A 27,804-nucleotide genomic window follows, 5' to 3' on the forward strand; every position below is an offset into this window, starting at 1 on the left:
GAGGGGGCCAGCCCCAGCAAAGGAGATCTGCAGAAGCCCCAGCAGTATTCACTGCAGCCAAGTTGTGTCCCTGCCATTGACCCCCTAGCCCAGCGTCTCACTACTGACACCCCAGGGACGTCCTCTTAGCCATTCCCTAGTTATATGACCTGCAGCAAGTTGCATTTGCACAACTAATGGTCACACTGGCTTCAGAGGCATATCAAAGGATGCATTAGGTACTCAGAGTTCATGGTGCTTTGCACATCACCAGCTTACTCTCAAATGGTCAGGGGAAGAAAATCAGGTGACATCAGGTGACCCTCGGGAGTGCCCTACTCGGGAGTAGCACAGAGCAGGCCTGCTCCAAATGCCACAGGACCACCAGCGCCCCTCACCCAGGGAGGCAGGAGTTGCAGGTGGATGCACGGACGGAGAGAGGAAGGGGCTCTCACCGCTGTGCTCACCCAGTTTACAGAGAGACCCGGCTTCCCAGCGTGAGAGCCGCCCTCCTGCCGGGGCGCTGTCCTCTGGGCTGTGTTCACTGGAGCAGCCTGATGCTGCCTCCTTTAAACAGCGCCGACCTCGCATCAGGCGCATCTGCTCTTCCCTCGCGCCTTGCGGGGTGTCGGAGGTCCCTCCTCTGACAGGTTTATTTCCCCGGGTTCCATTTATATCCTCGCGTTCCTCAGCCCTGGTTGATGGGTGCGGTGCGGGGGTTGCTCTCTGCGCCGGCTGTCCCTTTCCAAACGCGTTCCGTTGACGCCCGTCCCCTGCTCGCCGTCATGGGTGATGTAAGTTACGACTGCCCGGACCTGAGTGATGGCGATGTGGGGCGGGACACCCCATCACCAGCTCGGAGGCCACGAGGGACAGGCTGGCATGCAGAGGGAGAGGAGGCTGACTTCAACGCTCCGCTCTGCCACTTTCTGCCTGGCGAGGCTGGGCAAGTTATTTCTCTTCTCTGGGCTTTATCCCTCCATCTGCAAAAGCGGGGAAAATAATGCCCCAGCCACAGTTCCCCGTGAGCACTAAGTGTGATAACAGCTTTCACTGCTCAGCTGACGACAACCAGCTCTTAAGGTCTGTCTGATCTGCTGGCCTTTCCTTCAAGAATTCATGCTCTAGGACAGGGTTTCCCAGCCTTGGCACGAGTGACCTCTGGGGATGGGTCATTCCTTGCTGTGGAACTCTGTACCTGTACGTTGTAGGATGTTTAGCAGCATCCCTGGCCTCTATCCATCAGATACCAGAAGTACTTTATCCCTCAGTGGTCACAACCAAATAGCTCTCCGGACATGTCTAAATGTTCCCTGAGGGGCAAGAGCGCCCCCTGTTGAAAACCTTCAGAGCTGCACTGTTCAGTAGAAATAGAATTTCAGCCATGTATGTAAAGGTTAAGTTTTTTATTTTACAGACACATTCGAAAAGTAGCAGGCGAAATTAACTTAACTATAGTTTATTTAGCCCAGTGCACACAAAATATTGTCATTTTAACATGTCATCAATATGTTCACATTACTAATGAAAGATAGTTCACACTCTTTCTTTGCACCGCGTCTTTGAAACCCGGTGTGCGTTTTACACGTAGGGCACGTCTCGATTGAGAGGCTAAATTTTAAACAGTGAAAGTGAAATGTAGTCCTAAAAAAAAAAATCAACACTGGGTTTACGATTAAGCATCCTGTGCACTGCTTCTATTTTTAAATTTAAATTAGCTGAAATGAGCGTTAACAGTCAGTTACTCAGTATTCGGTACTCGGAGTTCGTGGTGTGTTGCCAGCCGCCTTTGAAATGCTCAGAAACCACCTGTGACGTATGGACAGTTCAGCTGTAGAGGGAAACCTGTCTGGACCGTCTTTGTGGCCAGTCGCTGAACAGAAGTAAATAGGCAGAGTCGCGGCGCAGTGATGTCCAGTCCCCTTTATTCAGTTCCACCTGCCAAGCTTCCTAGAGACTGATTCTCCGAAGCCTTCGAATGGGGCTCCCCCAGGTCTGCTGGTGCAGCCCCTGAGCCCAATGCCCAGCCTGGGTTCGCAGGGTGCTGGTCCAGGAGAGGTCGGGCTGGGGCAGGAAGCCTGGGCGTCGCGGGGGAGACCTCTCCCAGGACCCTGAGTGAGCAGTACCAGACGCCACAAACCCCGGATGGTGGCTGCTGCTTGCACAAGTGCTTCCCGCCCATCCTTTCGGGAGGGGAGAGATCAGCTTTCAGCAGCACAGAACACAGAGATACAATGTTTCTGCTTCCAAAACCAAGGGGCAACGGCGAGAAGAAAGGAAGCATGATCGCGGCGGATTTGGCTGGAATCTCGACAGTCAACGCGCCGTTCTGCTGCTGGTTTCATTACACTGGCTCAGTTTGGTCGCACTGATCTGAGTTCCGCGCTGCATGTTTGCTAGTGTTCTCTCCGAGCGGGCTCAGGCCGCTAATCCTTCCTGTGGCTGTGTGCTCCTCCCGCACACCTCTCTCCCTCCCAGGCACTGGTGCTTGCTGCAAGCTGCCTGTTCCAGGGGCCAGATTTGGACAGAGCGGCCCCAGCTGGGCAGATCTTTGCCTCTACTCTCCCTTCCTGCCCCACTGGGTCAGGCTATGTTGTCACTTCTAGGGGCATCGATGTGGCCAGAGTCGGTTGGGAAGAATTGAATTATGTTTCTGAGTAAGAGCCTGAGGGAGGCCGAGCCCCTGGTGCACCCTGCTGCCCTGTTCGGGTAAATAAAGGCAGGACATGTTGACCTTCTAGAAGCCCCTGTTCGCTGAGTCTGTAACCAAGCAGGACTCTCCATCCCTCTTCCCGTGTGCTCTTCACTTGGCCCTGACTCCTGCTGGGGGCTGATTGTACTTAATGAAATGCGGAGACCTCCCTCCCCTTGGCAATCCGTCCCCAGGCTGCTCGGATCACAACTCAGCTGTCCCCGGCCTTAGGGGTTGAACTGTGTCTACCAGAACAGACATGCTGCAGTCCTAGCCCCTAGTTCCCGTGAATGTGACCTTATTCCAAAGAGGGTCTTTGCAGATGTAATCGGTGAAGATGAGGCACGAGGGTGGGCTCTGATCTCGTCTGACCTGTGTCCTTACAAGAAGGAGGAAACATCTCGTGAAGACAGAGACCCACAAGGAGAATGTTGTGTGCTGTGTGACCACAGAGGCCGAGCATCGAGGACCACCAAGGATTGCCGGCAACCGCCCGCAACGAGGAAGAGGCAGGAAGGGTTCTGCACAGTCGCAGAGGGAGCCCTGCCCACACCTTGATTTCAGGCCTCGAGTCTCCAAATTTCAGTTGGGTAGAGCCACCCAGTTTGTGATTGTTTGTTGCAACAGCCTAAGGAACACACTTGGAGATGCAGCAGCCCTGAGCACTGGACAACGGACAGACCTCAGGAGGCCAAGGCCAAGAGCTGCCGTCTCAAAGGGGTTCTGTGGCCCACCCTGTCTCCCCTTGGGGTCCCCTTGTTGGCTGTAGCCTATGTTTGGCTCAGGACTGGTCTCCCCTCTGTGGCTCTGATGCCCCCCTTTCTGGCCCTGCCTCCTGCCTTTGAATGGCCTTGGCATCTGCCTCACCAAGCGGGCGCTTGTGACCTGTTCTGTGTTCTGGCACTGCTGAACCTGCAGACCGTCCCTGGTCGGCTTCTGCGCTTATCTCTTCCCTGACTGCCCCTGAGAAGGGTCCCCCTGCTGCACGGCTTCCCCAGGACTGCTCTGACCCTGCAGGAAGAGTGACAATCTGCTCAGTGTCACCAGGCGCTCTCTCATACTGGGAAAGTCTAGAGGGACTGTCACTTTGCTGCAGGGCATCCAAATGAGTGTGTGTCCTCTTACATCTGCTCTTCAGACGACACCCTTAATCCCCAGCGCAGGCTGTGGGTGCTCCTCTCGGCCACAGTTAAGCAGCTTTTCACCGCCTGGGTGCCTGGCTTGGCACACAGATTTCTGCAGGCAGGGAGCCAGTAGCGCTGGCAGCCAGTGACTCAGCGTCCTCAGCCTCCTCATCCTCATCTGGACCCCAGGGAGCCGGGGAGGGAGTGGCGGGAGGTGGCCACCGGCCTGTCTCAGGGATGCCCACGACCTGTCCCGTGCTACTCGTGGCACGTGGAGAGTGTGCAGCCTAGTTTTGCCCCAGCAGCATCACGCGTGCCCTTCTCTGTGCATCCCTCTGTTGGCGCCCGTCACACAGCCTCAACTGTCGGCTCGCACACCTCTCTCTCCCAGTATGTAGCGAGCTCCCAGACAGCACGTTTGTCCCTGAATCACCCCACCTGCAGTATCCACTGTCTCCATCCTCCCAGCACCGCTCACATCAGGCAATGGCCAAGACTTCTCCTCCGTGGCCCAGGTTGAGTCGGTGCTCATGAGGCCCATGTATGGGTCAGATCCATTTGGAGGCTGCTTAGCTTCATCTGGTTTCATGGACCGAGGGTGACCCTCACCATGGGTACAGACTGACCAGCAGAACTCTCCCAAACTCCAGCCACCAGCTGGCTCTCGATTCCTCCAGATTTGACCCCTAGCCCAGCCACATCCTGGTCTTTAACCTTAACTGTGTCCTGATGCCTAAACCAGTCCACAAAGTGTACCCATCTCTGGTTTCTCGGACAGTGGCACACAATTCTAGCCATAGTTACGGTCCTAGTCTGGTCACAGACCAGCGTCCTGGCGCTCATGCCGAAGGCCTTCCCTGGGCACAAGAGGGGGCAGTGGAGACCGTAGGAAATTATAAAGGGATGCTCAGCCCACCCCGGTACAGACCTTGGAAGGTCGTGCCTTGCCAGGCTTGCATCAATAACAACAATTCCTGGCATCAATCGGCCTTGGCTGGTCTTAAATAGTCCATTATGCTGAATTCCAAATGCGTTTTTAGACATGTAGAATAAAGGCATTCTCTCGCACCCAGAAGCATCCACCATCAGGGCCTTCTATAGCCACCTTTCCTACCGTGTGTAACCTCATGGGACTAGAATTTGACCGGCACAGAGCGTTTGCCATGCAAAACGAGATCTACCTGGAAACCCAGATTTGGGAGACGCCTGGACCCAAGCAGAATCAGCACTGGAGGAGCACTGTGTATGGTCAGGGTGCTTTCAAACAATCAATTAGAGCTATTCCTGTCTCCTGGGGTGCTGACCTCCATTACAGTCTGGAGAAGAGGGCAACCTCTGTCTGCAAATTTAGCAGTTTTAGTTGTTTAGTCTGTGATGAAGTCGATTCCCGCCTCTTAGAACTGGCTAGGTAATAATAGAGGAGTCTGGGATATTATAAATCTGTATCTTCTTTATACTTAACTCAGTACTGACGCAATGGTTTTCCACAGCAAGGGGAGAGCGATCTTTGAAAATCCTGTGTCTCTGGAGTATTTTCCAACTCCTTGACATTGACTCTGAGTTAAATCTCAGGTAAAAGCAATTACTGTCATATGATGAATTGAGGCAATTTATTTATTACTTGAGAAACATCCTAGGTGATGTCACTTAGAAGAATGATGGAATAATCTTTCCTATGTACTTCATTATCCACCAGATCTCGGGATGGAGGTGCATACCAAGGTGTGGGGGAGGTAGCCAGCCATTTAAAAAATTAGTCATCGTGAGATCAAAGAGCGTATTGGAAATAAAGCAGAAAATAGTGGCCTAAACTTGAGCAAAACTTGTCTTCCTGTGAAATTATATGGGAGGCTCTGGTTGCTAAATATCAAGAAAGGTTATTATAGAGAAAGCCCAGAGATTAATAATAAAGCTAAACGCAATATATTACGGGCTTGGAGATGGTGGCTGATATACAAGGGAAATGGAAAGGAGGCGGGAACTTAAGTTTAAAAGGTCAAGTGTAAATACCATTTGAGCAAAGTCTGTATAATTTGGCCCTTATAACAAGATTCATGTGACATGTTCATCAATCCCTTAGATATTAGAATATTATATGTTGGTGAGAGGGCATGAGAGGAGATGAGATAATCTTCGAGAAAAGCAGGTATAAATGGGACCGCACAATACAAGCAGGTGGCAAACTGAGCAGGGATCAATGCAAACAGGCATAAATGCAAAGGTGTCTTAATCAGCTCAAGATCAGAGTCTAGATTCCCTAAATGCCAATCCGCTTTTTACTTCCTGATATTTGAGGAAAGACGGCAGATTTCTCTGCTTAGCAATCTCTCCCGCTATTTATGGGAGATGTGGCAGAATGGTATAATGAGTTAAAGAGAATAAACTCTGTGCCAGACGGCCAGGGTTCAAATCCCATCTCTACCACTTGCTACTGTTACTCTCTGAGCTCCCTGTTCCCCTCTCTGAGAGGGGTATATTAAGAGAACCTGCTTTATAACATTGTAGTGAGGATTAAAAGAGGTAGCATATATGAAGGGCTTAAAACAGCATCCTGGCTTATAGTAAAAACTCCCCAATATATGTTAACTCTTTATTGTTAATAATATAACTTGTTTCACATGTGGTCAAGTATCAGCCCAGTTTAGCACCTGGCTGTCCTGAAAGCCAGTCACGGTGTCTCTATCTTGGCCATGACTTGGCTCATGTTAAGACAGAGTACTGAACATTTGTCCTGCTGTCCAAGTCCAGACACTTCTCAGTAGTGGCACCGAGGTGAACCTAGCATCACTGTTCATAGAGAGGGTGTGCTGGCCCCTGGCCCGTTCGGCCTCACACCCATCTTCTGCTCCCCTCCTGCTGTGCTGGGACATGCAGGTGACCCCTGGGCTCATGTCCGGTGGTGTCTGGGTTGGGCCAACAGGAGACATGAGCTGTGGAGCAGGAAGAGGAGAAGGCTCCTCCTCCAGCCTCAGGTCCCCCCATGGCTCCAGTTCGCCAGGTGTCACTTCTGCAGGGTGACCTTGACTTCTGGGCTTTGGGGACCCCACCACTGCCCTTTGTCTCTGCAGTCTGGGCCGGGTAATGGCTTGTCCAGTTACCCTCTGGGTGGCCTCGCCATGCCCTCCTGCACCCCGTGTACCACTTCCCCAGTAAATCAGCTCCAGCTCCAGTGTTGGGAGCATTTTGCCTTTTCCCGGTTGGATGCTGACCGATGTGAGCGTCTGCTGGTTTCTAGTGGTTACTCCCTCCTTTAGTAAATGGTAATGAGAAGAAAATTGGATCGACGCATTCAGTCTATCTACTTTTTCTGTATCAACATCACACTTACTCGTGTGAAATATCTGGAATTCACATTTCTCCATAAAAAAAAAAAGTTAGCAACAGTTTGTTTCTCCCCAGGCTTCTTGCAGCCCTCTGGGCACCGCCGTCTGGGCACCGCCTTCTCCGGCGAAGTAGCGCTCGCTCGCAATTGCAAATGCTCCCGGCGCCTCGGGGTGCAATTTGTAAAGTCTGGAGGCTTTCATCTAATGAGGAATCCGGATGCTTTCCTACCAACTCCTTCCCTATCCGGACTTCATCGGAAAAATAGCCCACCATTCTGAAAATTCGCTTCCGGCAGAATCAAGGAGGGATTTGGTGTATCTCTGGCTTGAGAAGAAGCGGAAAGTTGCCCAGCTTCCTCATCTTTTCCCCCGTTGCTGCCTCTTGGCAAAACACTCGGTAATCAGAGAAGCCTGTGATGCTGATCGCTTTCATTGGCATAGCAGCAGCAGCTCAGACACGGGGCTTCAAAGCTTCTCTCTGCTGGTGTTAGAAGCATGCAAAGCCAGAGCGAAGGCAGAGAAACTCCTTAAGGAAAGAAGTCATTACATAGGTGGGGTGAACTGCCAACGCGGTAAGATTGGGAAATAATACGCCCTTGGATAGCTCAGACGCGACTGTGTATTTTCAAGGCGTCGCCTTTCTTGGGGGCTGTGTCCCCGAGAGCTGGCTTCCTTTCCTTACCGTCAGCAATGATCACGAGCGTGGGTTATGCTTCCACGGGGATTCGCTTGGTTTTATCAATTGCAATTAGATGTTCTTTAGCTGCGACTTCTATTTTTGCTCCGTATCTTTACAGGGGAGATTCTCTGAAGTAGAGCTATAGAACTGGGCCCCTAGCTAGTGAGAGCACTTTGAGAATGAATCATTATTCCCTTGTTGCCAAATTATGTTACTGCTGCTGTTCAGTCATCCAGATGTGAGCCTGACACCAGCCTGGTCCATAGGAGGACAGGTGTGGAAGCACTCTGGGACTCCACCGGCCTTCGTCCCTGGGACCGGATGCACTCAGGAGGCAGGTTGCGAGGAAGCGTTGCCCCAGCACCCACTGCGCACCCACACCTTATAGACGCCAACAAACCCTGCTGTCACCCTGAAACCAGTTCCAAGGTCATGCCGTCGTTCTGCCACAAGGGTGAACGGTTCCTCAGAGTGTAGCAAGCATTTTTACCTCCGTTGTTAACACGTGGTCCTTCAAAAATCCCTGTGAGCTTGGCATTTACTCCCTATTTTATCAACGAGCAGATCGAATCACGTTGTGGTTAACAGCTTTGATCAAGGGCACACACGAGTTAGCGAGGGAGTCTGGATGCAAGCCCGTGTTGTTCTGATTGTAAACCCGTTACTTTTGACCGATCTCATAAACACGTAGCATTTCAAACCTCAAAGAGGGTGCCAGAGGCCGCACAGTCTCTTCTGCTTGGTGGGGAGCATGCTGGGTGCCTGGACAGTGCCTTTCACCGTTGGTGACACATTTTCCTGCCTTTGTCGGTGACTTGGAGGTCTGGGGGTAGACTCCCTGGGAGCCGCGTGGCTCTGAGAATGACAGGGAGATTGTCTTTCACCCAGAGCATGGGTGTCACTGGGACCAAGCGGTGGAGGGTTCAGGTGGAAGGCGGGGTTCGTAGCAGAGAGGAAAGTTTAAGGGTGTGGCTGAGCACCCTAGAAGCCTAGGTGCTGAGACCAGGTGGCGACAGGGTAGGCAGGGAAGGGGAGGCTCACTCTGAAGCAGACTCGGGGACCGTGACTGATGCCGTGATGCTCTCTACGGCATGAAGCCGCACGGGAAGGGCTGGGCCGTGCCTCAGCGGGATGGCACTTCCACACCAAATCCTGTCCTCGTGTCGGCCCCGAATCTATCCCTGTCACTTCTACCCAGCAGTATTCGCTCTGGCCTGTAAAATTCCAGGGACCAGAGCTACACCATCCTTCACAATGGCCCTTCCACTCTTTGAAGGCAAGAAGTAGCACATCCGTATCTTCCCTTCTCTAGGCCGAAGAGCCCTGGCTCTCACTTCTGCTCCTCCAAGGTCAACGGCTCTGGGTTCTAATGTGCACCTGAGTCACCTAGAGACCTGCTGAAATGATGATTCAGTAGCTCGGGGGTGGGGCCCAAGATCCTGTATTTGTAATAAGCTCCCAGGTGATGCTGATGTTTCTGGTCATCGGACCACACTGTGGGTGGCAAGGCTCCTGGCCTGTCTTTGCCCCGGGGCCCCCTCTCCGAGGCTGGGGTTCAGAGGTGGGTGAGCCTCATCAGAGTGGTCCGTCTAATGCAGAGGAGAACTGAGCAGCATGGCCCTTGTTGGGTCCCAGGAGCCCTTGGGGAATATGAAACCATCATGGTTGCTTAGTGACACGGAAGGAGGCAGTAGGGAATGTAGAACAGGGTGACTGGGTCCTATGGTGTGAATATTGAGAGAGGGGGACAGACTCTTAGAGACCAAGAGCTGTGCCTTGGGTAGCAGGTCTCCATGGCAAGAGTGGACAGGTAGTACATGGAAAGCCAGGTGTGGACTCGGAGCTGGAGCTAGGAGGGGACTAGATCCTAAGCCACAATAGCTTTTGTGCAGGGGCAGGGTGCTGCTCCGAGAGGACTGGCCCAGCCTTTGGGAGCGCTCGGAGTTTGAGGGCACAGCTGGCTGGGGAGAAGGTCGGGTGCACAGTCTCGCGTTGGAGACAGGGGTCCCCTGCCCGGGCGGGCCAAGTTCACAAGATTGCTTTTGATCACCGCATCACACAAGGGGCTCACGTGGAGCCTAGAAGCTGCTCCAGTAGAGAGACCCACCACCTGGCGCCTCGTTGCCAGCTCCGAGTCGCCCTGACTGTTCCCAGGTTGGCCCCCAGTGGGGGGCGCAGATGGAGAGGACACATTCAGATGCCTCCCCTTCTCTCAGTTTTCCGACTCTCAGTCCTGCGTCGGAGGCGGAAGCCGCCCGGGGCCAGGGACAGAGCTTTTTAGGGACTGAGGACTGGTACCCAGTTGGACCCCCATGAAAAGGATGGGCCTCGGGCAGAAGTAATGCAGCTGCCATGTTACAAATGTTTCCAGTTCTGCCTCCCTGAAGTGTCCCCTTGGATTCCAGGCCAGTGAGTCAGGTGGCCAACCTGCGTGGGCTCAGGGCTGTCGTCCCTACAACCACCGCGCCACCAGGGCAGTCCGTTGTCGTGATGAGGGGATGCATCCCGGCCCTGATGCATCCTGGGACGCGTTACTTCACCCTTCTCTGAACTTTCCTAATCCCTATAAAAGGGAAAATAAAACTCGCTCCTTCTGGTCGAGTTTTATGAAGATCAAATGACTTGTTATATGAAAAGTCATATACTGCTTGGCACCCAGTAATGGATCAGTACATTTAAGCTGAGTTTTTAAAAAGTAGTGACTGAGCCTGTGATAGGGAGCCCGGTGCCCAACGGAGACAGACGATCACATTGCTGGACCATCAGCCGCCCTCGTGTGCTTCCCACATCCCATCACAGGTTCGCATCTGCTTGGGGCACTGAGGCCGCGAGCCCCGTGGACACGGTCCTGGCTGCAGCGAGTCCAGGGCTGGCTTATCCTCCCTCCATGTCCCTGTCAGATGTAGGAGCCACAGGCGTCCTGCCTGACCTTTGGTTGAGAGCCATTTCCTGTGCACCTGCATCCCCTTTATGAACACTTCCTTTGTGAGCAGAGCCACAAATCCCCAGCAGTCAGAGCAAATGCCCTTAAAAGGATGCTGAAGCGGAAGTGGGATGTGCCATGTCCCGGGGAATGTTCACGTCCCTCTGCCGGGAGTCGAGGTGGACCGGCCAAGCATGGTTCCTCATGATAACTTCGCTGGATGGAGTCTGGTAGGTCAGCTCTGATGCCTGCTGGCTGAACTCATTGGATTTGTCTAAACCACGGGGCTGTGGCCTTTGACATGGCCTCTCTGACCCTCCAGTAGGTCCCATTACTGGTTCATGATCACCGCTGAAGATGCTTCTGTTGAGGAACATCTTAGAATTGATTTGGGTCAGGCTTTTAAATACTCATCCGAGATCTCCACGTTTCTCTGGAGCTTGATTCTGTCTTAGGAACAGTGTTTGGTACAGCTGATTTCTCCTTCCCTCTTGAAACACCCTCTTTTATCGGCTCTGGGGCACAGTAGTCTCCTGGTTACTTTTCTTACCTGTCTGCCCACTTCTTCTCCGTCTCCTGTGCAGGCTCATCTTCAACCCACTCGCTAGGCACACAGGCCCTCCTGCCTCTGCCTGAGCGTCTCCCTCTGCTCTCGATCCTCCCCCTGGGCAACTTCATCAGCCCAGCTTCAAGTATCATCTACGTACATATGATCCACGAGCCTTCCTCCGGCTGAGACCTCTCTGGAGAACTCCTGCTTTTCTAGAGTATCTCGCAAACCCCCCCACACACACACACATTTTTCCTCTGAGGTTATTCTTTTCCGATTGTTTTCTGAACCCCTCAACGGCACCGTCGTCCACTTTGTCATGAGCCGGAGAGACGTGTGGTCCTCCTCGCCAGTTCCCCCCTTACTCCCGTACCACCCCGTCCACAGTTGTATTTATGTCTGTTCCAGTAGTTCCCTCTCTCATTGCATCTTTCTACCCGCACCGCCGCTCCCCGAGTCCAGCAGCTGCCCCTCCCGCCCACGTACCTGCAAAGCGCATCTCTGCAGTCCACTCTGGCTGCCCCAGGGAGCCGGAATGATGTGTTGGAAATAAAAATGCGACCATGTCGTTGCCCATGAGTAGCACTCAGATGGCTTTCTGTGTTTCTTGGGGTGAAGAACAAGAACTCCCACTGCGGCCCGTCACGCCCTGCGTGGACCGGCCCACGCCGCCCTCTCCGGCTGCTCTCTCACCCACGTGACTCTGCATTTCTTTCATTTCTTGAGCGAGCCGGGCGCCTGGCCCCATCACAGGAGTGGCCTTGGTCAGTGCCGCTCCCACAGACGCTCTTGGTATAGCCTGTCCTCGCTTGGAGCTCACCTCACTGGCCACTTCCTCCAGAAGTCACTCACTCCCCTGTTAGACACCTCCCGAGGGTCATCCCCTCTCGGTTCCGATCCCTAATAGAGCTGAACGCTTACTGTGATTGATCCCTGGTCCATTAGTCCCATCTCCTGCGCCCCACCCAGCTCTCACTGTGGGCGCTGAGGGCGGGACTGTGCCTGTGTTGCTCGCTCCTGTGTCACCACATACAGAGGGTGCTTGTGATTATGCACTGAAGGGATGAAGTGTACATCTCACTAGACCAAGCTAATACCAGTGTTCCTGGGGAATCAGGGTCGCCTCCAGGGCTCCTTTGTCTCTGTGCCCCCAACCTCCAGAACGGGGTCTCGTAGCAGGCACGGAGTCGAGTTCAGCTACGCCCCTGAGTGAAGCAACCTCTTCCCACCCAAATGCAAAGACTCGGACACTAGTGAGGAAACCGTGGTCCGAGGTGCTCAGCCTCCTTGTGCTTGGGCACGGCATAGGTCTCAGGGACTAGACTTAGCTCAGTAATCATGTCCCCAGACTGGGAAAGAGGAGTTGCCCAGAGGGTAACCAGCCCCCACTCAAATGTGAGGCCACCCTGTCGGGGAGGCAGTTAGCTCGCTGCCCCGGGAGTTCTCTGGGCTCTGGATAACGAGAGCCTATGCAGATGGCGCTGGGATTTGATGCTCTAGCTGCGCCTGTAGCTGGTGAGGGGAACTGAATAAAATCCCTCACCCGTAAGTCCTTCCACACGGAGGACCTCTGGCCCCACTGACATCATAGTTTGGCGCACAGCCCATGGGTGCTCAGTAGCAAATTAATGAATGAAACGAGTAACTGTGGTCCCCTTGCCTTGATGTCATTCAATAAGCATCTGTTAACCAACAAGGAGGAGGAAGGAGGCCTGGGCTAGACCCTGGCGTTGGCGAGCTGACTAGGACGCACTCCCTGTTCGTGAAGACTTGCTGTTCTACTAGGGAGGCGTCACCGCCAACCCAGCTTGTCTACGTTACAGGAGTCTGGGGACGGTGCTCTGAAAAGTAAACACTGGATGAGCTTGGGCAAGAAGGGGGGGATCCATCACGGCGCCGCAGGGCTGTTCTTAACCGTCGGGGAATCAGTCACAGCCTACGGGCATGCACGTCCCTTCGGCACAGCTGAGCTCTGTGAACGCAGGGCTGAAAAAGGAGAAACTCAATTTGGTTCCGTGAGAACAAATGTGTGTGGGCAGCTGATGTCTTCCCTTCAGCTAAACACTGAACAACGCGAACACTGAGGGAACACCGATTATGAGCCAGGCTCTGGGCTGACATGAGAGAGCAAAGATAAAGCAGGTATCACCTCGCCCCTGGGGTCCTTGCGGAGAGGCCACTGGAGGAGACAGACGGGGGAAACAAATCACTGGTAATATTGGGACATTAAGGTGTGTGCAGAGTCTCACAGAGTCATCAGCAGGGAGAGAAAAGTGAGGCTCACTCTCCCAGGGGTACAGGCAACCAAAGAAGTCGTAGTTGCTGACGCAGGGTGAGCTGGCGCTGACGTAGCAGAAAAGTAGGCACGGGTAGAGGGTTCTTTGGCGTTAAACAGCCTCACACAGTCCTGGCGCCACTGGGAATCTGACGAGCCTTTGTCTGCTTACTGTTGCTGTTGGCAAAGTCATGGTGTCGGGGCAGGGGCCTGAGAGACCAGGGGACTTGAAAGCGGAAGGCCAGGTTTCTGACTGTTGAGGCCTCAATGTGGGGTCAGAACACCTGTGCCGTTCTGGCCCTGACCTTGATCAGCCATGTGACCTTCAGCAAGTTCCCTAGGTTTTCTCATCTACAAAATGGGGGAGTCATTTCGACTTTTTGGAGCGTTTGTGAGGTGGGACCCAGGTGGACCCATGAAACGGCCGGGCGCAGGGCAAAGGATACGTAGGAGCTCAGCCCCCTGCCTTCCTCTGCCTGGAACCGAGTCAGCAAGGTAGCATCCGGCAGAGCACAAGGCGTCAGCCTGAAAGCCAACACGTGGACTCATTCCGGGATGCGTGGTTTGGGGACCCAAGGCAATTCCCTTTCAAACATTAAATAGCTCCGCCTCCGTTTGTTTCATATCTTTGTAAACCCAGTGATTTTAATAGTGTTGGTGAAGTCGTTTTCACCGTCTACCCGAGAGAACGAAGTAGGGTTTGGAATAATTTCATGAACCTAAGAATCGAACTGTATGTAATCCCAGTGTTTGATCCTAGAGGTAGTGTGAGGGGTAAACTCCTCCCGTGGAGGATGGGGCGAGAAGGTTGCCCAACACCGCTGCTGTGCAACCATGGGGGACTCCACTTCTCTGAATCTCCTTTTGAGATCTGCGAAGAAAGGATGTAATGTCATCCCAACCTCATAAGGGGTCTGTCCCCGGTAGGATGAACTGGGACAGTGTGTATGGCTCCCTTAGCACAGTGCCTGGCACATGGTCAGCTCTCAATAAATGTAAGCTGTGTGGTTACCGTTATTGTCAAGCCACATGCATGAGCCTTTTCAACACCTTTCTCCTCCCCTCTCCCCTGCAAGGTGCGTCCACCCAGAATTCGAACACCGTAGAGCCCGAGAAGCAGGTGGACAACACCGTGAAGATGGCCGGAGTGATCGCAGGCCTCCTCATGTTCATCATCATTCTCTTGGGTGTGATGCTCACCATCAAAAGGAGGTGAGTCTGGGGTGCTGCCCTGCAGACTAGGGAGACTCCAGGTGGCCCCAGCTCTGCCGCGTGGCCAGGTCATTGCTCTGTTGATCACTTTCGAGCAAGGACCTGCTGCTCTGATTGCCGAGGTCCTGGAACACTTGGGCCAGTGTGGTTCATTTTGTCGGCCGCTGAAGGAGATGCGCCACCTGCTTGGTGAGTGGCTTTGCGGTGGTTGGTTTCTTATGGACTAGTGATCCCGATGGTCCAGCCACCTTGCTGTGCCATGGGGTGCTTTGTATCATGAATCGAGTCTTCTCAGATTTAACTGCTCTGTCGGGATGGGTCATGTCATCAAGGTGATTGGGGAGTCTCAGGAACACAGATGAGCCCAGAAGTACAGGTGCAGAGAAGTAATGCTTCACCCCTCCCACCTTCTTTTCTCCCTGACTTCCCTTTGGCCACGTGGCCGCATTCCAGGCTGCCCGCTGCATGACAGGGATACAGCTTCCACTGGTGGGACAGTCGCAAGGGAAAGTGCCTTCCTCCTCCGAGTCCCTCAAAACCTTCCCAGCTGGACGGGTGCTGCTTGTCACCTCTCAGCAGGAGGTCTCCCCGGACACCTCTGGTCAACCAACACGGTGTTCTCCTATTGTGTGTGTTTCCTCTTGGCGGCGTTGCTCATGGAAGCCAGGGTACACATTCCTCCCTCATCCCCGAGATTCCTACACTACCATCTTCTGTTCATCAGCCGTGCACAAGGCTTGAGGATACGCAGGGCAGTTGCAGAGAGGGAAAGGGAAGTCTGACGAGGAAAAGCTGATCGACATCAGACATCGCTGTGCCTACAATGTACAGGTTATTCCTCTAAACATGGGTCCTACTGCCCACCACTGCTTAGCCCCTGGACTGGAACTAGGTGTCCATGCCTACCGCTCGCCTCCATGTCTTCTCGATGTAAACACCACGGTCCCAACCTTGGCCTCCACCCCACTCCCCTAATCTGCCCCAAGAGCAAACAGAACATTTACCTGCATTATAAGACCGTGCACCACATTGTGCCCCCCCCCCCCCTTTAGAGACCTTTGCATTGTTAAACAAATGGCTCAGCACCTCAGTCTGAAGCCCGGGGTTTGGTTCCCAGGTTAGGGCAGGCTCAGTAATGAGGACCAGGGACTTTCTTCCACCTATAGAATGAAAAGTGCTCCTGTTCCCCACAAAAACAAAGGGACAGAATGCCCCAAAGACAATGTCCAGCTTCTACTTAAGGGGTCATTTGAATATATAAATGCAAAAAGTTAAACAGAAATAATAATAATTTCTCATTTTCAGTGATCAGTGCGCCAGAAATATCCTGGTTCCCACTATACACACAGGCAGCCTTCTCTTAGCCATTTTGGCGCCAGGATGTCCCTGCGTCTCTGATGGTTCTGTTCTGAATCAGCCAGTGCCCCTGTGGCAGGATATCTCAGTGGTAGGACCTTGTCCTTTCTTTACATCTTTTGTCTCGTAGGACCACTCTCTTTCTCAGACCCCCAAGCAGAATGACTGAAGAGTGATGGTCCTCATCTAGCTGCTGATTTTGTGGTTGGAGAGGTTAGGGGGAGGGAAGGCACTATGTTAATATTGCAGAGCCAGAACCCCCAAAGGGTTAAGGGCAGCACTGCGTTGTCATTATTCTTGTCGTCATCCACAAAACGTGGCCATATTGAATGCCTCGGTGACAAGTCAGCTGCCATTAGATGAAGTCAAACATGAAGTCTGATTTTCATGGGGGAAGTAAGCACAATGCACATATAAGATCACTGTTGTGTTTCTTAGAACCGCAGGCACACTGGAGGCAGAGGTGGGTCTGGGATCGTCTGCCCGGAAAAAGTAACCAGTTTAATAGAATTGCATTTCTGTTCGATAGACCTGCATTCTTTGCCACTGATTTGTAAGTCAGATATGCCCTTCCAATTTTGTTTTTCTCTAAAGCCTGGCTTAACCCACGCCACCATCGTCTGTGGGCTTGTGAAGAAATTTTACGTCCTTCCCAACAGCTATTTCTGAAATGTATGACTTCTGGAGACGGAGGAAAGGGCTTTCTATTTCCTGGGTGGATGCACGTATAAAGGAAGTCCTTTGTGTGGTTTTGACCTCTTCTGCCTGTCTTTGTCTTTCACCTCTATCGAAATCATCTGTCACCCCCAACAGGTGTCACATGATCACCATTTCTCCCCAGAGGCAAATCTCAGGTGTGGTGGCCATGGGCAGAGGTTGGGAGCTTACCAGTCAGTGTTTATACATACAGTGTCTTTTGGAGAAGACACAACATTTGGCTGAACTAGTTGATAATAATGTACAGATGGGTATAGGAGAAGGGAAGGGGAAGGGAGGAGGGGAGAGGAGAGAGGTAAAGGGGAGAAAAAGAGAAATTAAGCCTAGGCCTGCACTCTTTCTATTGACCTGCAAAGTCTTCTCCTGGCTAGAGATGCCCAAAGACCTCTACAGGGCGTGGTAGGCTCATTGGCCAGTTGAGTCTGTCACTAATTTACTGCTGGCCAGAACGCGGTTCAGAGTGACCTAAAGGCAGTGCTGTTAAAGGAAAAGAGGCCCCGAACTAATAGGCAAATCATCCCAACTCGGGGTCCTGCATCAGCATTTCTTGAGTCCCTTCAGGATCCACAGTTAGTTCCTGGATCCAGGACTTCTCAGAAGTCGAACCTGCTGCATTCCCCTTCCTGGCTCGATCGGGGTCTTCTCTCCAGCCTCATGGACATGGGCCTGGCACTTCCTGTTCTCTCTGCTCCTCATGGATCCAGCCGGTTCCACGTCTTCACCGAAGTTGTGACCCGCTGTTTCTAGGACACATCAGATGTCCCTAGCTTCTTCCCCTGAAGTCTTCGTCCTCATGGGCCTTAGGGCTTCCTTGTCACTTTCCAAAGAGAGCTTTCTCTTGCCGTTAGGTGTCTTCTTTAGTGATACCGAACTAGAAATCAGGCACAGAATAGGTGACAGGTACAGGGGACCAAGGGAAGAATGTAATAAAAGAAGCAAAATTAGTTTCCATTCAAAATGTAAGGGGGAAAAGAGAGAGGAGAGAAGAGAGAGGGATGCTTGGTTGTTGTTGCTGGGTTGTTTTGTAACATGTAGAGGAGACCTGGAGAAATGAAAGGCTGCAGAAAGGGATATGAGATGGTGGGCGATTCAAATAGGGGTCCCTTACAGTTTTCAAAAGATGCAAGTTAGAGTCTAGAATCTTTTTGTATACCTTCGACTGTTTGGACTGGGTTTCTTTTAAAGTTGGGCCATGTAGAGTCAGGGCTACATGGAGATACACAGGATGAGTATCTTTGTGTAGGGGTGTGTGTGTGTGTGTGTGTGTGTGTGTACGTACGCGCACGCTAAATGGATTGGTAGATGGATAGATTGTGTAGTGGGTGAATAAATGGATGGTTGGATGGGTGAATGGGTTTATGTGCTAGATGGATTGGTAGATGGTCAACTGGATAATTAAATAGACAATTTAGTCCTGTTTAAATAGTATGGGGCGGGGGAAGGAAAGCTGTGTCTCAAGTCAGTCTTGCAAGCCAGCTGAAAAGAAGATTTTGCAGTATGTTGTTTATTACATTTGGGTTTTGTTTTTTGTGGGGTTTTTTCCCTAAGCACAGCTGTCTTCCTGCTCAGGCTTCTGGGTCTCAGGCAATCTGTTACTTGCAACATCACTGTATCCTTGTAAATTTAGACATTGGGTAAACCTTCTTCAGGCCTTAACAGAAAACATACACGTAGACTGCGTTTTGGTCACAGAATAAAGAACTATACTCCCAACCTGGGAGACTTTGCAATTTAATTGGGAAAAGGTACTCAATTAATAAAAGCTTTTCCATTGACACCCTTCTGGAGTTGCCCTGGAGCTGGGTCAGGATAGCAGTGGCTTTTGGTAGCAAACAGGAACACTCAGAAAAGCTACTTGGAAGTGGTGGTTGAAGGTTAAGGAAGCATGTTGTCAGGGGGAGGAGCCAGGCAGAGGCGGATCCTGAAGGTTAACAGCATAAAAGCCAGAGGGTCCTGAATGTTGAGTGCAGCCTGGGGCTGCTGAGGGTGATGAAATCCTGGCTCAGGAAGGACGTCTGGCAACTGGTCCAAAAATACACAGTACCTGAGACCTCATGAAGAGTGACCTCAAATAACAATGAGAATCATGCTCCATGGGGTTGTGGTTGGATTAAAAGAGATCGATGTGTGGCATTGCAGGGCCTGATTCACACGTCTGTTTTCTTCCTTTCTCAAAGGTAGCACCGGCGACTGGTCAAGGACATGAGCTTTAGAGCCATGTTTCTATGAAGTCCAGTTACTAACTAAGTCATCTTAGGCAAGACATTTAACCTTCTTTGCCTCCGATTCCTCATCGGTAAAGTGGGGGTGATGATGATATTTATCTGTCAGGGTGGTTGTGAGGAATACATAAGTTAATACACGAGAATGATGACTGACGATGTAATAGTGCTACATAAGTATTTGTTCTTATTTTATTACTACTTTAATATTTCTGAAGAGGTGAACAATGTGTTCTTGGTCACCAGAATGAGAAGCAGCAAGCCTTGCTTGTGGATGAGGTAGGGATAGAAACTCCTCTTTATTGATCTCTACTATATTTCAGGTGTTTAGATTATATAATCTACTTTAATTTAATTTACTTATAAGACTTTATATATCATATATAATTTGAATGTAATTTGGATTCATATAATCTAATGTTACTGTCCACAATGACTCTTGGGAATAGATAATTATTGCCCGCAACCTTGAGATGGAGTTAATCTGAGACTCGGAGATATGTAATGACTTGCTCAAGGTCATCAGTTAGAAAGTGGTAGTACTGGGATGCTAAGGCATATTATATTTCCACTCCTCAAAGCTGTTCAAGCTGGTAGTTATCCATGCCATCCACCTGCACATGGGTCAGGAAACAGAGGTCCAGGGAAAAGAATCCACTTGCCCAAGATGCCACAGTGAGCAAGGGAAAGAGCTGGGATCACAACCCTAGGCTCTCGATGCTTAGCCTGGTGTTCTTGAACATATGGAAAACACAGATGTCTGGAAGTCTTCATTAAATGGATCCTGAGTCTCCTGCCATTGAAGAATCACATTTCCAGGCCCTGGACCACAGAGCCATCAATGAAGAGGAGGAATGGTCTTATAGTGCCAACCTGTATGGTTGGGGAAGGGATTTGAAGACTTGCATGGACTCTTCCAATTCCTACCCATCACAGTTGGGAATTCTTCACCACCTTTCATTGTCATCCAAGGTCATTCTTCAGTTGGCACCAGATTTTGACCAGTTTCATGAGTGACCTGATCTTGCTTCACTGGTTCATTCTCCCCAGCTCAGCCTCCCAAGGAGACACAGGCCTTTCCTTCTGCTACGGCTTCTTGGCTCTGAGTCACTGTCCTTCAGAAGCTATGAGGTTGGGCTCTCTTGAAGTGAGAGAAAGCCTGGAAGTAGCCCTGCCATGGGAGCTTTGGCCAGTTCCTACTTGAGAGGGAGAAATCTGAGGTTCTGAGGATATGTTGCCACTGTGCACATACAAAGACTGTACCTTCCTGTGCTAAACAAACTGGATAATGTTTGCAATTAACCAAATAACTCAAGAGGGAAGGAAATTATTCTTGCCCACTCAGATGGGTATTTGGGAACCTGAATGAGTCAGCAATTTTTCTCAACCTACAAATGTATCAGTCATTGTCAGTATAACTAAGTCTATAAAAAAAAAAAAAAAATGCTTACTTTCCTACAAAATATGAAGTTGTAGCAAAAGGAATGTTATAGACTTATTTGAATTGTTTATGGTTCAGAAGCCAAGGGCTAGAAGGGACATCAGAAAGAAATTGCAGGCAGTGATGATTTTCAAGCTTTCTTTTGGAGAGTGGAATTCTTACTCGTGTGAATGTTTAAATGAAACTCTCACTGATAAAATAGATAAAAATGGAGTATCTCTGGGTTTGGCAGATAGAGGGCAGCCAGCAGCCCTGCCTGCTCACTCTCCCCCTTCCCCATCACAATGAGACTGTTCTGCAGGACCTCTGGGTTCTTGGAAATACAGTTTGGAAACCACTGATCTAGTTCAACTCTTCTAAGGATCAGGTAAAGAAAACGAAGGCACAGAGAGTTTATTCAGATTGTAGTCTCTTCAGACTAAAGACTGGAATTCCTCTCTGTTAGTACAACGCTCTTTCTTGAAGTTTGAATTTTGCTCTGGTTATCTACTGATGTGTAACGAGCTGCTCCCTGAAATATAATGGCTTAGAAAGAAGTCGGGGGCTAGCTGGAGATCCCTTTGTCTTCACACGGTCGTAGGGCCTCTCCATGTGGTCTCTCCACGTGGTCTCTCCAGCATGACAACCTCAGAATACTTGGACTTTCTACATGAAGACTTGGTGTTCAAAGCAAGAGTTGCAAAGACCTGGACAGAGCTGCAAGGCTTCTTCTTGACCTGTTGTGGGAAGTCCCAAAATGTAACTTCACTTGCGTTCTATTGGTCAGCTTGGGCTAGCCCTGACTCAGTGTGGGAGGGCACGCCACGTAGGCATGGGCACTGGGAAGTGTGGATTCCCGGGGAGCCATCTTGGATGCTGGCTGCCCAATTCCCTCACTTCTGGCATGACCTTACTAAATAGAGACTGATGTGATTTTATCTGAAACAGAGAAGATAAAAGTTATTATGGTTTTCCTTAGACCATAGGGTCACTATCATGTGGAAGAGTGGTGGATTAGTTCCAGAAGGCCACAGAAATCTGACCCAAGACTAAAATGTCATAATTAATGATGCTAGTTTTAGTCGACCCTAAGAAAGAACTTCTACTAAACAACTAAAACAACCAACATGAGAGGTGGCTTCTTCTGCATGAGCAGTGCATGTCTGCATCATAGGAGAGGTCTCTCTCATTTCTTCTACCACTGAACGTACCCGATTCTCCACAAAGATGACTAGTAGAGTGCATCTCCTTAAGCTTAGGGATGCTGAAATACTATGTACATTTCTAAGAATCAAGATTTTATATAAATCTAATTCTTGTTTATTTGTCTTTTCTTTTTCCCCCCTTTTTGGACATTTCCTTCATCTGACTGCCCATCAATATATAGAAGAAATGCTTATTCCTACTCCTATTACTTGTAAGTATCGACCCGGGGTTAACTTTGCTTCGTGCCCTGTAAGGGAACCTGTAGCATGCATTTCCTGCACCAACCAAGTGTCTATTGGCTTCTCATACTCACTTCTGTCTAAGTCATCTGTAGCCCTAGTTTTTATTTTGCATAGCTGTTTGCCATTTGAAAATGCGCTGCCATTTTTCGTGTCCATTATGTCTCTGCCTTGGAACCCCACCCCCATCTTTGGAGATGTGAACAGCTGTTTCTCCTTTGTCGATGTAATTTTCTAGCTAGAAATCTCCAAATTCCATCAAGAGGTCAACCTAATCCTCCTGCCAGACTTGCAGACGTAAGACAGAATCACAGGTCTCAGCCACATCAGTGTCCGTTTGTCTACTCGGGGCATGGGCAGCCCTAAGGGCTTAAAGATTAGAAAGAAATCCCTCAACTGTTGCCACTGTTTCAGGAAGTTCGCAGGGAATCATAAGTAGGTTCTTGGGAATGTAAAGTTAGAAAACCACCGAATTAGTCTCATCTTCCTAACATGCATTTTTCCATACTTTAAAATTGAGGTCCAGAGAGGTATGTGAAATCGCACACTCAGTTGTCAAAAGTGTAGGGTTCGAATTCAGAATGCCTGGCTCCTGGTGAAGTATATTGTCCGTCACTCTGTATTGTCCTCCACCCTGGGAAACCCAGCCTGGCGAGAGAGACCGTGTCGGTCAGTGACCATCTGCCGAAGCCTTCACCGATGAAGACGGAGCTAGCAAAAGCCTCTTGCACCCCTCTGGTCAGTTACTAGGTCCATAGGTCCATAGGCCCAGGTGATAAGCAGATCAGATTATGATACCACTACCCTTGTGTTATCTGAAAATCAATGGAACCACACCAGCAATGCTAGACGTACCAGAGAACTTGCTTCATTTGTTCATTCATTCATTTGACAAATAGGCATCGAACACGCACAATATATTCCAGACACTGTGGTTGGAGAGATGTCCAGGACTTTGAGACTCACTCTAACAGTGCTCCAGCCTACCTGAGAGACCAGCATAAAATCAAATACCTGAAATGTCGACCGAGAGGTGTCTAGATACTGTGGTATAAGAGCATTTAGTTGGGTGGCTCACTTTTGAGTGGGGCAGGGGATCGTTATCAGTGTTTTTAGAGACAGATTTACCCAATACCGAAGAAATAAGAATTCCGAGCAGAGGGAACAGCATCTGCAAAGGAATAGAGGTATGGAACAACACAGGGTGTGGTTGGTGTGGTGGAAAGAGAATGAGCTTTAGGAATCAGGCAGCTCTGGGTTCAGGTCCCATCTCTGTCCCTCACCAGGTCTGCAGCCTTGAGCGAATTCTCTGAACCCTTCCAGCTTCCTGTCCCTTAGCTCTAAAGTAGGGTCAACATGCTTAACTCATAGTTACTTTGAAGAGGGAATGAGATGGTTTTGTAAAGTGCCTATCACAAAGTTGCCACTCATGGACTGTTACTTTCCTTTCTTTTCCCTTTTGGAAACCATAAGGGGTCAGGGCACTCGTGGTGGCTCCTGGGAGCTCCGTGATCTTCCAGGGGTACTTATGGCATCGATGTTCCACAGTCTGTGTGGGCATGCATTGACCCATCACAACCTCTGGGCACCCCACCCTTTCAGTCTCTTAACCAGCGTACATACTACTGTCTTGGGATGCCCACTTTCTACCATTCATTGATTGTGCTGGGCACCCTGATGAAATCAAAGATGAACAGTGCGGGAGTGTAGGAGACAGATATACAGGTACTCCTGGCTCAAGGTACAGAGATAACCAAAGTCTCTTCAATTGGTGCAAGCTTGGAGTTCTACGTCACAGATCCTAGAATGTGAAACTCGTGCCAGCCCAAGATCCGACCAGGGTGAAATATTCAGAGGGAGAGAAGACCTGATAAAGCAGACAGAGAATGAGAAAGCGGCCGTAAGCTCCAGGAGGAGAAGGCCATGGCCGGGGGAGGAATGGAAAGAGCAGAGATGCTACAGACAGATGGACGTGGAGGGTGTGGGCACAGCCCTGACATCTGGCCCTCGGTAGTCACGGGCGCAGGTCACGGGGTGGGCTTGGGAAAGAACGCTAACCTGTCTGGGGCGGATGAAGAGGAATATGTATTTGAACCGTTGGGCCCTAAAACAGTGAAGAAGTATAAGAGTAGCCATGTGAAGGGTCAGAAAGCCCTGGGCACATAAGTAGGGGAAGTCGAGTAGATGCAGGAGATGCTGGAGGTAGAGTGGCCATGGAAGGGAAGGACTGGAGGCAGTGTTTGGGGACAGGGAGCAGCCTTGAAGGGGCGGAGGAGCAGCTCCTGTGAGACCATCAGACCGAAAGAGGGGTATAGATGGAGAAGGAAGAACAAGAAGGAAGTGATGACCTCTGTGAGCTCCAAACTCAAAATCCCACCCCGCCAAGTCTTAGGTATAGACCCCGAGTGGGTGCTTTAAACCTCCTCCACTCAAAGTGTGGGCCGTGGGCCAGCAAGGCCAGCATCACCGAGGGGCTTCTTGGGGGACCTCCGGTCTCTGCCCAGACCTCCTGGGTCAGACCTGCCTGGTAACAAGATCCCTGGTGACTCGTGTGAGTGTTCAAGTTCGAGAAGCACTGACTTACCCAGCGTCTCCATTGCCTCATCTATAAAATAAGAAAAATAATACACTTCTCCCAGAGGTCGGGGGTGGGGGCACCAGGTCCCCCTAGAAGTCCCACAATTATCCATGAAAGAGAAAGCCTCCAACACACTTTGGCTGGACAATTTTTTTCCCCATAAAATCCATGTTTATTCATTCAACAAATATGCGTGGGGCTGATGCCCACTGTGTGCCCGGCACTGGTCAAGGTTCTAGGATACAAGAGCAAAACAAACAAAAATCCCTGCCCACAAGGAGCTTCATAGTGGAGGTGATGGAAAATAAACAACATACATAAGGATAGTGTAATACAGATACAAAGTGATGGTCCCGAGAGCCAAGGAGAAAATAGATAAACCAGGGAAAGGGAATACAGAGTGTAGGTGGGGGAGAAGACGGGGAATTTTTTTCAAAGAGACCCTCATAGATTTCCCCCCATTGAACGATCTCATCCATAAGAGCAGGGGCCCCCCAAATCTTTCTGCAAGTAAATATTTTTTATTTTCTGGGCTCAGACTGTCTCCATTGATCGCATCTGTTCAGTACTGACGTTGTAATACAAAAGCGGCCATAAACAATAGGTAAATGAATGAGCATGGATTTATTCCAATAAAGTTTATTTTGAAAAGTCAGACAGTGGGCCAGGTTTGTGCTGAGGGCCATAGTTTGCCAATCCCTACCCTAGACTTTTGAGATACAGAGAGGATGAAGTTCAAGATTTGTCCTGTTTCACTGAGCTGGACCATGAGCTGCACCTTGTGTTTGCTGTTGCAGACACAAAGCTGAATGAAACACCCCTGAACCAGCCTAAAACAGGGCAGAAGTTGGAAAGAATCCCTGTTGGTGCCTACCATGTGCCAGGCTCATCTTACGCTTACAAGCCCTTCAAGATACGTGCTATTGTGTTGAGTATATTTAGACATTAAGCCTGAGGTGTGAGAACTTGTCTACATCACACAGCTAGGATGTGACAGAGCTAGGGTTTGAACCCAAGATCACATACCCCCTAGTCATACTCATTCTTTGCACCAACTCCTATTCTTCAGGGATGGAGGGACTCCTGCCGGGACCGTGTGCTTGGAGAGCCCTTGGCCAGGCTGTGGGGCAGCCAGGATTCAAATGCAAGTCTGGCTGCCTGTAGGGCTTCAGTTTTGTGCGTGGACATCAGCACCTTGCTGGGGACAAGGAGTGGTAGCTCTTTCGGGCTCATGAGGAGGCCCTTGGGACAATCCTGTTTTCACTGGCCATGGTCAGAGCTAAAAGCATTGGGCAGCCAAGATCAGAGGTAGCCAAGGGGTTAGAGTTAGGGGTGACCAAAGAAGTTAATGAGCAGGCTAAAAAGAGCTACAGATACAAGGATCTGGGGACTCGGGGACACAGGAGAGTCTGGAACAGGATCCTTCCTTATCCAGTGCTTGCACAAGAAAATGAGAGTCATGTGGGTTCTGGCGTCAGGCCCACAACACAATTCTAGGTCTGCCTCTTTCATCAAATCGTTCTGACCTTGAACAGTCATGGAACCAATCTGAGCCTCAGTTTTTGCTTCTGCAAAACAGCGATGACCATAGTGACTTCCCAGCATTTTCGTGAGGGGTGATGAGAGTGTATATATAGTGTGGCCAACACAATGCCGGTATTTTATAAATAGCAGCTATTGTTCCTCCAGAGCTGACGGAAATGCTTCTCTAGAATTCCTTCTTGCCTTTCTGCAGTAACGCAGACCTGACACTTCAGCATCTGCTTTTCAAAAGGATATTAAGAGTTGACGTGTGTTCACGAGTTAATTTACCTCAAGGTGCGTGATGGGCACAGTAATTGTTTCGAACAGAGACATTTTAGTGCAGTTCTTGTGAAAGCGCTGAGATGTTCTCCAACCATCCTGGCGGGGGGAGCGCACTTACCTGGCTCACGTGGCCTTGGCCAGATGCAAGTGCACGCAGGCGGAAAACTGATCTGGGCTTGCCCCTGTCCGCGGGAACCCTTCGGCTTTGCCCCTATTCTTCCTGTCTCCCCGTTTCAACAGATTCAAATCCAACCTCTATTCTTCAAGGGCCACATCAAGCACTGGCTCCTACAGGAAGTCTTCCCTGATTCCCTCCACCTGCGAGAATGACCTTTTCTCCAAACTCTCACTGCAGTTACCTCGTTATTGCAGACGGGAGCAAGTGTGTCTTAAGACTGCTTCTTGTTATTGGGGTGGTCCCACGGTGCATCTAACACGCACAGTGAACTCCTCGTAAGCGTGTGTGGATGAATGAAAGAACAAGATGAAATTAAAAGATAAAATTGCTACAGTCACTGAGGAGATTATCTGTTCTTTAAAAGAACATAAATAGCAACAATTTTCCCTTACACCTCCCTTGCTCCTGTGGCTTCAGGAAATCTTTGCCCCTTTTCAGAATCTGTGACCTGGACAAGCCACTCAATTTGTTCTGAGTCTGTTTCCTAACATGTAAAGTGGAGGTTTTGGGGCGGGGGGTACATACCACAAATGTGTATGTCCTAGAGATCTTGCAAGGATTCAAGGAGGTAATGTTTGGGAAATGTCTAGCACAGAGTAGGTCCCCCAAAGTAAGAAACTGCCTCCTTCTCTCAAATGCACACAGCTTTGCACATCGTAGGCTGTCGCCGGGCAAATAGCATTGCCTCAGTGCATTTAGAGAGGAATTTTAAATGCTTATATCAAGAGATACTCAAAAAGCATTTTATGTAATTCATCAGTCACTTCAAAAATGAAGAAAAAAAAAAGGAATAAAAGGAAACCATTTTAAAAGGATAAGTATCAATTACCAGAAGCTAGCAGCAAACATGTTGACAGGTGGAAATCTAAGGCATGACCAGGAAGGCAAGTCAGGGATGCCTGTCATATTAATGCACTTCAGCCAATGGGAAGACCTCAGTGAGAATTCTGACTCCTGGGCCCCACCCCTTTGGGGGTGTGGCCTGGGAATGCATTCTAACCCACTTCTCTAATTATTATTTTGCTGACTCAGAACAACTTTTCTCCTGACACCCTCACATCACCCTGTGCCTTTCTCAGTGTGGCACTTGGCACCTGCAGTGGCCTCTCTCTGGCACACCTGTCCACCTTCTGCGCCTGGAAAATTCCAGTGTCTTTAAAAAGGGGAAATGCTTATTCTCCTCTGTAGGTGGCCATCCCCAACTGCCACAGCTCATGCCCATGGTCCCGGGCTCATATTTTGGTTGTTGCCTTCACCTTACATTCATTCAACAATTGATGCATTGGTTCATGAACATCCTCGGGTTATACTGCCCTTGGTGTGTC

The 27,804-nt window shown here is 50.2% G+C and overlaps 1 protein-coding gene across 2 annotated transcripts in view; it reads left to right on the forward strand.

The window, feature by feature from the left end:
- Positions 1-27,804, forward strand: part of PTPRT (protein tyrosine phosphatase receptor type T) — a 967,960-nt gene that overhangs the window by 809,250 nt on the left and 130,906 nt on the right. For both annotated transcript variants that reach the window (XM_036244362.1, XM_036244363.1), the window contains 2 exons: positions 14,622-14,757; positions 21,860-21,889. In XM_036244362.1, the coding sequence (XP_036100255.1) occupies positions 14,622-14,757; positions 21,860-21,889 (166 nt within the window). The remainder of the gene's footprint in view (positions 1-14,621; positions 14,758-21,859; positions 21,890-27,804) is intronic.

Source organism: Molossus molossus, unplaced genomic scaffold (assembly GCF_014108415.1).
Source record: "Molossus molossus isolate mMolMol1 unplaced genomic scaffold, mMolMol1.p scaffold_m16_p_6, whole genome shotgun sequence".
Lineage (NCBI taxonomy): Eukaryota > Metazoa > Chordata > Mammalia > Chiroptera > Molossidae > Molossus > Molossus molossus.